We start from the raw sequence: 12,756 nt of genomic DNA, 5'->3' as shown, positions 1-12,756 counted from the left end.
GGACCAAATTTGTCTCTGCTAAAACAACTCTATAACGAGAGGTAAGGAATTGATACATTTTCTATTATGCATATTCTAAAAAATATTTGTTAAAGATTTGATTATGCGATCAAGATTCCTACACAAATGGTTTATTGATTTTTGTTTTGAAAAGTTTCATAATTTTACGTTGATACAGTGAATACAAAAAAAGATAATCAGCATTGACGAAAGTAACTCATAATTACCAACGAACATTCCTTTTGTATTGTATTCTCCGAATTGGTTTTTTATGAATTATTTTGACGTTTGATTTGATATTCTACATAATAATTTTTGAAACAAATATAAAATCATAATGCAATTATATAGTCTACATTTTTATTTATAGTTCCTTTGTAAGAAGTAGAATTGTTATTGAGCGTATATTGTATCTATCTCAAGTTCATGGCCTCTGGGAATTCTTTCTCATTATTTCTAAAACACAAGAGTTCAAAAACGCTGAAAAATGTAAAAGCATTGCTGATGTCTTAGCTGATTGCAAACAACATACTTCCCACCCACTTCTACAGATCATTCATGCGTTAAAATGTAGAACATTAATTTGAGAACATGTGAATGTAGTAACGGCTGTATAATAAATAAATAAACATTTGAAGTAGTTTTTACAACACAGTCTTCATAATGTATGTTTGTTAGAAACAAATCATTAGATTTTAGATTTGTATAAAGACAAATGTCACAATTAATGGTAGTGAATGTTTTTCGTCATCCTTACTAGGTGTGCCAACCGTTACCACTCACCCCAGAAATAAAACTGTAGGTATATCAGAGATGGTAGTATTGAACTGTGAATTCCAAGATGTTCAGCACTTTGACTGGTGGAGAGATGGGAAAAAGGTGCCTGACACCCGTGATATATCTAACTATGTCATCGATGAGATGAGCCCCCCTGATCAGGCGTACTATAGCTGTGTTGGTATCCCAGGAAACGGACCTCATATTGAAAGCAACCAAGCACTGCTTAGAATCACGGGTAATTTATTAGATATTTTTCAGGGGGAGGGGGGTTAACACAAAAATAATTACATATGAACTTTTACTTTTAGACAACGACCCAAGAGAAATACATCGTTATCTCCTCATACCCTCTCCTAATACCCACTTATGATACTTTTCCCAAATGCTATTACCCCAATAATAAATGATCATTACTCGGGACTATTTGTCAGTTAATATCATTGGGAACGTGTAATTGTGGTCCAGGGAGTACTTGCACTAGAATCCATTATTTTATTTGTGTTTATAATAGTAATGATAATGATAATAATCAAAAGCTACATTTATGACTGGCACGTATCCATCCCAGGGGTGTTCAAGGTGCCTACAGAGTAGTATTGTTAGTTTGTTACCAAGGCTTTAAAGCGTTCAAGGAATAAATTCCAACCAGGTACCAATTCAAAACACCAGGGTGACGAGTGGCAAATGTAGATCAATGTCTTCCCAAAGAACATTAGTACTGTGGCATGACAAGAACCGCGAACCATGTAATCCACAGTCCCGTGACTTATCCACTAGACAATGACACGTCAATGTAACCTCATGTATGTTTACCAAACAACACATATCCGTTGAAACTATGCAACATCGTATCACAGCAATACGCTATCTGCATATTGCAACACTACTAGGGAGTTTATTGAAGGTAGGCTAATAAGTATGTAAATTCATTTCACAAAATATGTTTCTATTGATTTATGTGTGAACAACTTTTGTGAAATATTACATATTTTAAATGGTATCTATTATTTGTTTATTTTATTTTTATAAATACAGGTATGTCTATTTTTCATCTGAAGTTCAAGCTTGTAAGAAATTTCACCACCTTTCACGCTGATCAAGAATCTTCAGATTACAAGACCCTTGTGCGTGCTATTCGAGAACAGGTAAGGGGATGTAAACTGTTAAGTCATTTGTGATATCCCTGATTTAGAACGCTATACATATTACTTCAGTGTTCCCAGTGTGTCTGAGGATACATCCTTGATTTGGAAGCAATGTTGCCCAGCTTCTTAAAATTAGAAGCCTATTCAAGTTTACGAGTAGTCAAGACTGAAACAAAACGAGTAAAAAACGATTAATGTTTACCTGCTTCTTTCATTCACATACTCATTCTTTCGTCCATTCCGTTGCCCAATATAAATTCGCGGTGGAAATTTGGTTCACTCACAGAGATATTAAACACCATTGTATAATGATATCATGTATAGTTAATAAACAATGGACAGAATATATGAAACTAGCAGAATACATTTTGCTACTTTTTTGTTCAGTGTCTATGTAAGATACAGCCAAACCCTAAAAAAGACAGTTGCTAGGAAATGTCTAATCTTATGTAAACAATAATCAACTGGATTAAACATCTATGATAATGCTGGCATCGTTTGATATCTAGTTCGAGGCAGTGTTTCAGGCGTTTAAAACCGAGAGTGACACCAATGGCACTATTTACCTTCACGTGAATCAACTTCTACCAGATGACGGTGTGTTGGTTGATATGAGAGCTTACATAGCGAACAGTAGCATGACTACACAAGAAGAAATGGACCTGCTGTGGAGCGGCTTATTTCATGTAGAGGAAGTTTCTGATGGTTACCTTGACCCTTCCATCCTTCTGGTACTAAGTACAGGTGAATCTTGCTCAATTGAAGTCATATTTTAACTATAGGAGTTAAGTATTCTTCTTATTTTCCTCTTCAAATTGGCAAGAATGAATTTTGTTTTCCACGCCTTCATAGTTTGGAGACGAGAAAAGTTATTAGATCAACTTATGTAAAAGACAATTGCAAAAGTTAACACACATTTGCCAATTTGGACAAGGAAAATAGTGATTTTATATCTATACTGTGTTGCTAATTTATAAACTATAATGATCAGTTACACCGTACTGCATTGGAAGTAGACTCAAAATTTTGATAGACTTCAAATGATGCATAAACGTCACTAAATCGAGACAGTGTGCTGATATAGGTTGAAGCCAAGTGAATAATATATGATCTAACTACGATTCGATATTTTTTGATATCGAGGGGTCAGCGATACAAAGACGTAACTCTATTTTGGCCATTTTGAGAAAAAGTGGTTTATGTATCACTGAGCACTTAGGGATTGAGGAGTTAAGTCTATGTTTCACTAGCCATTGACTTCAATACGGTGCTGGGTGGAGTTAAGTCTTTGTGTTTCCTGAAAAGCCCACATCCTATTGCATCACTTCTTGAAATGTTCGAGAACTGCAATGGCAGATTATGAAACCTAAATTTTCTCTCTTTTAGTTTTATGTCCAAACACCTCTTGGTCATCTCCGTATGGTACTGTCCAGTTTTCGTCAGGAGACCTTCATTCGTGGAGCGAATCGAGTGGAGAATGTCCATGGTTCACCGTCAATGGTACAATGTAACAAATACTTCTGATATTCCAGTTATGAGAAATATGTTTTCTTTAGTCTTTAGATAGTTAAGCTTATATGAGAAAGCAAACCCATGAATGTTAAGAGTAGTATACCGAATGGAAAAGTTCCTTCATAAAATATGACAATCATAATAATAACAGTGGTAGTAGTAGTAGTAATAATGATAATATTGAAAGCAGTACTAATATAACAATGACAAGAAGATGAAACAAAAAGAAAGATGAAGAAGAAGATGAAGATAGATATTGCCATGGTTATAATAATAACAATTACTCTAACTCGGGAAGCCTCTTCATCATCATGCTGTTCTTCCTAGGGCCCCTGCAGTCATTAGTACCCCGTGAACTACCAGGCACCTATTTACACCTGGATGGAGGGTAGCAAACGTGGATTAATATCTTCCCAAGGGACGTTAGTGTCGGACTGGGATTCGAACCCTCAACCCTGATATTGAGAGTCAAAAGAACAAACCGCTATACCCCGACATCTCTATACATCCACATACTATACCGTGTTAATATGAGAACGATAATATTTTTATTATATACTTTGGTTTTTCCATAAAGATGGAGAGCCAATAGCACGAGCCGTCTGCTACGGTGATTATATCTCCCCTTGTGCATGGGTACCTTCAGATAACTGCGGTGGCAATAAAACAGCTAATCAACTATTAATCTACTTACGAGAGGTAAACTTGATCTTATTCTAGTCTGTTATAGAGTTCCTGGTATTGTTTGTAGTAAATACATGATCAGCTGGCCCTGTACATCTAAGGTGCACACGAATGTTACTGCGGAATGTTCGCAACCCAATAAATACTAGAAAATTATATTTTATAAAAAAAATCATCTAAAAAACTTAAAACTAGATATGAAGGGGAAAAGATAAATTGGACTAATCCATTCTAGAGGAAAAAGTTCTAGTTGTAATTTTCTTACTTTGTGATAATATTATAATTTGGTAATTAATAGTAGGAGACGAATTGCTAAATTGTTATTACTATTACTAATATATTTATTATTGTTATTGTTATCATTGATTTATTCTTATTGATTCTAATATGATCATTATGAAAGAGATCTAATTATAATCATTGACTTTTGATATCAGTATCGCAAACCTTTAATTATCGAAAATGTTGAAAACGCGAATCTTCTGTTTTTAGTTAGTTTGTGTATCTAATGATGTTTTATAGCGCTAGTTGATATTTAAATTTCTTTCACTAAAATAAAAGCTGATTCTTCTAAGTTATTTAAAATTACACTTGTTTGAAAAAGTTATCTTAATTACACGAGAATTAATGCCGATAACCGGTCATTTCAAACTGTGGATTTTGTTGAAAGAATCTGAACACTGGTGAAAGCGACATCCAGGACGTTCTGTCACAGTTGATGGGGATCTCCCAAGACATGAATATTACTTCTGCTGGGGTCGGTGCTGCCTTTGACATCATTCACCAGACAGGGTCAATTTCTCAACCAACGCAAGAGGTGATTTGATCGTTTTTTTTAATTATTGAACGATAAGCATTAATTGATTTGATGAAAGATCACCCAGTTAAACAAAATACCTGAATTTCATTAATTGTATCGCTTTAGCGCTTAACAGATATTTTATTACCTCTGTCATTGGATTAAGGCTTCCCTGCACACAATGCATGCACATTCTTCACTCCGTGGTGACCATTCCAGCCAGTCGCCATTTAACGGACCCTCACAATGCTCAGCAAATGACATAAACGATCGCATCATATCGGGAACCCATTCGAAACCTGGGTGGAGAGTGGCTGATGTAGATTAACGTCTTGAAAAAGGACATCATAGTGCCGCTTGGGATTCGAACCCTGTACCTTGTGATCAATAATATGGTGACTTATCCAGTAGACTACAGCACATCTGTATTGTTGTTGCTATTATTTTAATTATCATTAATAATATTAATGTTATTATAATTATTGTTATCATTTTTATTATTATTGTTGTTATTATTATTATTATTATAATGATTACGTTGTAATTATAATCATTGTCACTGATATTATTATAATCATTCTTATTGTCATCATAATTTTCATTATGACTGTTATTTATGCTATTATTGTTATTATCCTCATATCATCATCATCATTAGTAGTATTACTACTATTAATATAATTACTATATCATGTATTATTAGTATCATTATTAGGGCCCATTACCACCACCACCACCACGACCACCATCATCATCATTATCATCATTATTATTATTATTATTATAATCATCATCATCATCATCATCATTATCATCTCTGTAATCGTTTGTTCTTGTTTTATGCTAGAATGTTGCCTCAGTCGTTGACATCGTAAGCAACCTTGCCGCGTTAGACCAAGCCCTCACCATGGATGCTGAGATGATGAATGGTGCCGTCAGCAGAGCCACCATGGCCTTAGAGAACATTCTTCTAGCCGTCAATGTGCCTTCAAACCAGACCTTCCAACAAGTGGCACCAAACCTAGTAGTACAGGTATGATGATAAACAAACGAATCATAAATCATAAATCTGGATTTAAATACACTATCGAAGTGTGACTTCATATACTGGCTCAGTTGTCAAGGTTGCTGGTTCCAAACAATTTTGTTGTAAGCAATGGTGTGGTGATCAACCAGCCACAAACACTGAATTTGCCCTGCTCTAGGCCGTTACTTGAATGATTTTGCAGCGAACCTCATGTGCAGGCTCTGTTTTTTTCGAACCAGTAACCAGGGGGGCATTTCATGAAACAATTAGTCAGTGGTTTTCACCGACAAATATCATGTTCACCGACAATTCTTTTGTCACCGACTATTTTCCAGGTCTGTGATTGGTCAAATTTAGTCAGCGCTGACTAAATTGTCGGTGAACATGATATTAGTCGGTGAAAACCACCGACTAATTGTTTCATGAAATGCCCCCCCCCCCCCCTGGACGACGAGCGAATATGACGTTAGCACTTCGACGCTCTATATATATGAAATATCGTCTCTAAATGCTTTGCAGAAATCATGCTACTCCAGTAATTGGATTCATAAACGCTCATTGTGCACCATTTCCACTCCCTAGGGAGTATTCCTATCATACAATAACCATGATGAAATATGACCATTTTTATCACAAAGGCTTTCTTCATCCTACCAGGTCCCCCATTTCTCCCCTGGATATGGAGTGGCAAATGTGTATTAATGTCTTGTCAAAGTGCATTAGTGCTGCAAGTGTCGGGGATCTAACCCACGACCTTAGCATTTCCAGCCAAGGTTCTTCAACCGCTCAAAAACGTCATCTATATAGGTATGCATTGACTGCTATCTTATCATTTGGAGGTGTCGTGGTAAAGTGGCTCATCCACTCTCAGACCAAGGGTTGAGGGTTCGACTCCCAGCCTGGCGGCTTACTCACCATATCTGAAGAAGCCTTTACTCTTACAATGCATTTCTTTAGGTAATCAACTCTGAGTCTGATAGTGTCGGCGATGGGATCGGCTTCTCCATCATCGGCAATGACAGCCAATCCTTTGATGAAAGTGACATCCAGCTATCCACCAACAATCTCAGCAACAGTAACCTAGGTGGTGCTGTCCAAGCAGCCATCATCATTGGACCAGAGACCATTGATGAAGGCACCATGGGGAATATAGCATTCACTGTGTACCGAGACGATGCATTGTTTGTAACGGACGATCAAGTGGGAAGCAATGACGGACGTCGTAATATCACGGTCAATACTAATATCATCGGAGCGAGCCTCGGTACGAGTGAAACCACACCTCTGAATGCTTCGGTCACCATAACACTGGCACACAAACAGGTAAGATATATATCACTTCATGAGCTAGTGTGTATATTCTACCTGCTCAATGGGCGAATTTCAAGTCATGTACAAAGTTGTAAAACCCACTGAGATGAATATTGGATATGTATTCATCAAGGTTATTTGTTCATGCACAATACATTTCATGATACATGAGTGAAAGTGTTATTTTCAAGAGGGCAAAAAGTGCACCTCCGTGACTTTGGCAGTAATTATACTAAATTTCACAAATTTGGAATAAAGCATGAATAAATGAATCAATTTTAATTGATTGATTTTTATTCATATTCCATGCAAAATTGTCAATGTATAATACATTTTGCAAAACGTAATATTTCTTAAATGTTGAAGTATATAATCCAGAACACTAGTCATTAATGGAATGACAGAATATTCTGCAAATTTACACGTCATTTTCTCTCAAAACAATTTTATATACTTCCAGCAAAATGCAACGAATCCGCAGTGTGTGTATTGGGAATATTCCACCAATGCTTGGTCAAGCGATGGCTGTGATATGACAATCACTTCCGAGACACATACCGAATGCCGGTGTAATCATCTAACAAGTTTTGCTGTCCTTATGGTGAGAACATGAAATAATAATGATGATAAAATTGATGATCATAATAATAATGATAATAACAACAATACTAATCATAATGATAATGATTATAATAATGGTAATACTAATGATAACAAGATCATGATTATGATAGTAAAGAAAATGATGATGATAATGATACTAATGATAATATTTAAAGGTACATTATTCAAGAGAGTCGCATAGCATACTTTACATTTAATAATATTCTGTATGCCATTTACAAATGATATCATCGTGATTTGCACATTGTCGGGTGTTAATATTATGTACTGTTTACATAATCCCCTACAGCAACTAAGAATCAAATTAATACATTAAAAATTCGAGACGAAATCGGACGATTCGTTACCTTTGATTCGTGGTTCTTATCAGCTTCACCATCTAACAACACGTCATCCTTTGGAATTGGCATATTCCCATTCAATAATTTACATATTCATAACAGTACTGTTGATACCTCTTGAAAAAAAAAATTGTCAGAGTCTGCAGATAAATCATTTAGAAACAACTATATAAATCTATCTCCAAATTGGTGTATTCTATTTCCACATTTTGTTGCCTTCTGTTTCTCCTCAGGACGTAAGTGGCAGCCCCAGACGATCAGAGAGAGTTGAACAAGTGTTTAGGATTCTCAGCTACATAGGATGTTCTCTCTCTATTGTAGGCCTCTTGGTGACCCTGGCTGTCTACATCACTGATAGGTAAGACTCTGAGGAAAATCCAACATTCATTTTTATTCTAAAAGAAGGGACAACAATCAGAGAAGCAGGCAATTGAATATTTCAACGAAATCGGACCCACCAACAATGAATTTGTAAAAGATTGCTCGCAACTTTCCCATTTGTTCTACACACCAAATAACTAAGATATCATTTTCTTTCCAAAATGTGTAAATCAAGAGGGTCTTTTCTTTTAAAGGACCTCTTATAATATGCTATCCATGATATATATTGAGTAGTGTCCCCAAGAGAGAATACAAAAAATAATGATATTTCTGTTTACAATAAACGTCCTTAGCTACGTCACAATCCACTGACTGATTTTTCTTTTTCTTTCGCTATTCCTTTTCTCTAATTTGTCTGCTTTTGTACTAATGAACTTGTTCAAAAGTTGGATTGCCTCTAAAATTTTTCTACCCTTCTTCTATCAGCAAAAGCTGTCAACCCTTCGGGAGACCATAATCATAATGGTCTCCCTAGTTTAGTCAGTCTAGCGTTTAACCTCATTTTGGTTTATCATGGAAGTTATCTTTAATACTTTCTTAACACCCTCTTTAATTCTTACCAATTTTGTCATGTATCGACTACGCAAGATGTATTACGCTTTGTAAGTTGTTTTGGATTCTTATCCCTTGCTAAGTCTTGTTTATATTTTGTTAGGTATTCCCTATTAATATTTCAGTTTTCGAACGATGGTATAATTAAAAGCTATATAAAATATCTAAACTAGCCTTTTTAGATTACAGACGCTTATAGGAGTAGTCAGTGTCTACCAAAAGTGATGCTTCTGTTGTCATCTTTGCTAGCAATTACAATGTGCTTAGTAGGTCAACATAATCGACTCACCTACTCCGCTCTGAAGATTTTAAAATCCCTTCATACTAAGTATGTGTTTCTCTTTGCCCCAGGAAACTTCGTCACTTGCAGCACATCCGGATCTTAATGTGTCTCTGCATCACGCTCCTCTTCCTGTACGTCTTCTTCATCATCATGACATCACTCGACCGATATCCCGGAGAACCTGAGGTCGATCCAGGTCTGTGTGGGGTCATCGCCGCCGTCCTCCACTTCACCACGCTCTCATCGATGTCATGGATGGGCGTTGAAGGGATAAACATGTTCCTAATGGTTGTCCGTGTCATGGACTCGTATATCCCACTCTTCATGATGAAAGCCTCTATAATTGCATGGGGTAAAATTGCTGTTATAACTTCTTTGACCAAAACTTTTGTGGCCTATTGTTATGCAACTATGTTTTAGGGCCTCGAACCATACAAGCATCGCTTCTTTAGCATGCTCCTCCTTTTCAACGTATACATTCAGGTCAACAATGTTCTGTAGTCATGTTAAGTTCTTCATTATATCTATTTTGTCTATCATACAATTCTATTACATTTTGTTTTCAATTATTGAATTTATATGTACTTTGTACACGCTTATCATGTTCATATTGAAAAGGAAATCAAAAAGTTGATTAGTCACACCTTACTAAGCTTTGATTAAAGTAGGTCTATAAATTGTTGGTATATTTGCATTTCTTCGCTTAATATAACATAATTTGTCCTTCTTTTCTTTCTTTTTCTTTTTTTCATGCCTCTTTTTTTTTTAGAGAGAGAGTATTAATCAACCATGTGATATCAATGTATTTGTTTGACAGGAATACCTGCTGCGATAGTGCTCCTAACAGGTGTTATCTCGAGACAGAATTACGCCAACTCCGACTAGTAAGTACTCTCTACATTATGCTCATGCTATCCAACAAACATTCATAATAAAGTATGATCGAATTATCACTCTTTGTTGAACATGTTAAAAGTCACTGGAATGTTGGAGAATGTGTTGTTGTCTAATTTCTTGTAAAGACCACCGTGTTTCATTTCCTGATATGGAGTCATTTATTGAGTTGAATCAAATTCAGCTCATTTTCAGCTGCTATGGTAACAGAGAAAATAAATATTTCAGATAATAACCAAACGTCACTGAAAACTACAACAAATGAAATTAGTATGAATGTACGAGAAAAAAAAAGCCAAGGAATTTGAGCTAATCGTCGAACCCCAAGACTGTCAATGAACATGATGAGGTATGAGTTTGCTTGTCATTTGCATTTTAAAGAAAGTTTGTGCTAGTTTGATAACATTTTGTTAGTATAAACAACCATCCATCAGACGTGATAAAGATTTTCTCAATCCGAATATGTGATTGGTAATAGCAAAATTAAAGTATATCAGGTAATAAAGGCATAGTAAATCTTGTCGTCTTGCATTCATCAGAGTAAATGGGAAGAATAATGTCCGATTTCGGTTACTTAGCATCCTTGCCGTTTATTTTGATGATTGCAAGTTGAACATCTTTCAAAACTTTCAGAAACATGTTAAAAAAGTAAATAATGATATTATGTTAATACAATTCTGGAGAAAGATTCGTGTGTTTTGTTTTTCAATAGCGCCTTGAGTAAGTTATGATATAATTGAGCTTTATAAGTACTTATTTATTATTATTTATGTTATTATTATGTTATCTTTATTGTTTGATTTCTGCATCTCTTTTCATACTTGCACATTACCAGAATTTAGATTTAGCATCTGTCTATTTGGATGATTATTTTCCATTTTCAATTGTACAGCTGTTTTCTTCAGAAATGGCCACTCGTGGGCGGTCTCCTTATCCCAATGGCCTTCATTCTCACTCATAACGTGATCATCTTTGCCCTCGTTATGCGTCGTCTCGTGCGCATCAAATCAGGTGGCGGGAAAGCTAGCGAGTTGAAATCAGAGGCCCGCCACGAGATCATGCGCCGTCTCACAAACGGGATCGGCGTCCTCCTCCTACTTGGCTTGACCTGGCTCGTTGGATACTTCACCGTGATCGAACAACTCAACCTCGCAGTCCACGTCATCTTCATCCTACTCAACTCACTCCAAGGATTCTTCATTTTTGTTTTCTACGTTCTCCGACAACCGCAAAGCCGTGCTTGCTTGCGGGAACACCTGTTTTGCTGTTTCCACGATTCGTTCTCGATGACAAGGTCAGGTCCTATGAGTATGAAACAGACGACGATGACCGGAACAGATAATCCAATGTCAGGTAATGAGTCTGTGTTGAGCAAATCTGAAATCGATTAACATGTCTATAAAGAAAATTAATGCATTACCCAGAATTACTCACATTACCTTCCAACATTCATTTTTGGTATAGGCCCACTCATTTGGAAAACTTTGAGTCTAGTCAACAATTATCACTCTCCTTTAACCGTTTAAATAAAATTTGAAAGATTTTGTTTATGTACATTCAGATTCTTTGAAAATTGTGTTTGCCTATTTTGTTAAACACTGACTCAACAAAACTGTTAATATTGAAATTCGTTGATATCATATCTGAAGCTACTAAATGCAAATTATGGAATGCTATGATTAATTAAATATTTCAAATGGTATTAAGCAAATAACTACCGCTGGTGAAGGTGATAGGACAAACTATCACTTCCGAGGCGATCTGGATGTAGCTATCTTTCCGAAGCGAAGCTGAGGAAAGAAAGCGTATACATTCTGATCGACGAGGAAGTGATAGTTTGCCATCGCCTGAAACCAAAAGGTGATTATTTGCTTTATATTCCACATCTAAAACAATTTAACTACAAAAAGAAAAGGTCGTGTGTGCATCTAGATGAAAGACACCAGGCCCGAATTGACACCAAAAAGTTACAAGTTTAAAGGCCCACTGCCCTACTTGTAGCTACTTGCGCCCTCTATATAACAAACAATGCCTAATCGGTGACCCTTGGTCCCCCATGATCCTCTTTTTCTTATGTTAATTGAGAGCTGAGTTGATGAGATAACCACCTGTCCAGTGACCTTGCAGGGCGCTCTTATCCCTCTTGTAAACTATGGCAGATAAGTTTTAGCCCAACCCTTGAGGGTACGGTGCGCGCATGTGTTTGCTTTAATTGCGCTCATTGGTAAAGCGCGCTTAATTACGCCTGTTTAAGAGCGCTTTTGGATAATCTTCAGTGAAAGTGCGTTGCCCTGTTAGGATAGTACCTCTATCTTCAGTGAAAGTGCGTTGCACTGTGTAGGTAGTAGTACTATCTACACAGTGTAACGAACTTTTTGCTTCTCCCATCAATAATGGGCGAACTATCTTTCATCACGTGATTT

The 12,756-nt window shown here is 36.3% G+C and overlaps 2 protein-coding genes across 2 annotated transcripts; both read left to right on the top strand.

Moving 5' to 3' along the window:
* Positions 1-813: 813 nt before the first annotated feature.
* On the top strand, positions 814-7,871 carry LOC105446317 (latrophilin Cirl-like). Its single transcript, XM_030994388.1, has 9 exons — positions 814-1,015; positions 1,816-1,925; positions 2,435-2,669; positions 3,312-3,425; positions 4,015-4,136; positions 4,792-4,938; positions 5,768-5,953; positions 6,905-7,270; positions 7,719-7,871. Exons 1-9 carry the CDS (start codon positions 814-816, stop codon positions 7,869-7,871), a joined length of 1,635 nt encoding a protein of 544 aa, XP_030850248.1.
* Positions 7,872-10,262: 2,391 nt separating this feature from the next.
* On the top strand, positions 10,263-12,056 carry LOC757319 (adhesion G protein-coupled receptor F4-like). Its single transcript, XM_030995448.1, has 2 exons — positions 10,263-10,323; positions 11,226-12,056. The coding sequence occupies exon 2, from the start codon at positions 11,272-11,274 to the stop codon at positions 11,722-11,724; it is 453 nt and encodes a 150-aa protein (XP_030851308.1). The 5' UTR covers positions 10,263-10,323; positions 11,226-11,271; the 3' UTR covers positions 11,725-12,056.
* The last annotated feature ends 700 nt before the right edge of the window (positions 12,057-12,756 follow it).

The sequence above is a fragment of the Strongylocentrotus purpuratus genome, unplaced genomic scaffold (genome assembly GCF_000002235.5).
Source record: "Strongylocentrotus purpuratus isolate Spur 01 unplaced genomic scaffold, Spur_5.0 spur5_scaffold_21, whole genome shotgun sequence".
Classification (NCBI taxonomy): domain Eukaryota; kingdom Metazoa; phylum Echinodermata; class Echinoidea; order Camarodonta; family Strongylocentrotidae; genus Strongylocentrotus; species Strongylocentrotus purpuratus.
The sequence above is the reverse complement of the archived record's forward strand: the minus strand, read 5'-3'. Positions and strand labels throughout refer to the sequence as shown.

Excerpts from the sequence above, each read along its gene's own strand:
- LOC105446317 (XM_030994388.1), top strand. The coding sequence starts at position 814 with ATGGTAGTATTGAACTGTGAATTCCAAGATGTTCAGCACTTTGACTGG. Across the intron at positions 4,137-4,791 it reads TATTAATCTACTTACGAGAG|AATCTGAACACTGGTGAAAG; the intron begins GTAAACTTGATC and ends TTTTGTTGAAAG. Across the intron at positions 4,939-5,767 it reads TTTCTCAACCAACGCAAGAG|AATGTTGCCTCAGTCGTTGA; the intron begins GTGATTTGATCG and ends GTTTTATGCTAG.
- LOC757319 (XM_030995448.1), top strand. The coding sequence starts at position 11,272 with ATGGCCTTCATTCTCACTCATAACGTGATCATCTTTGCCCTCGTTATG.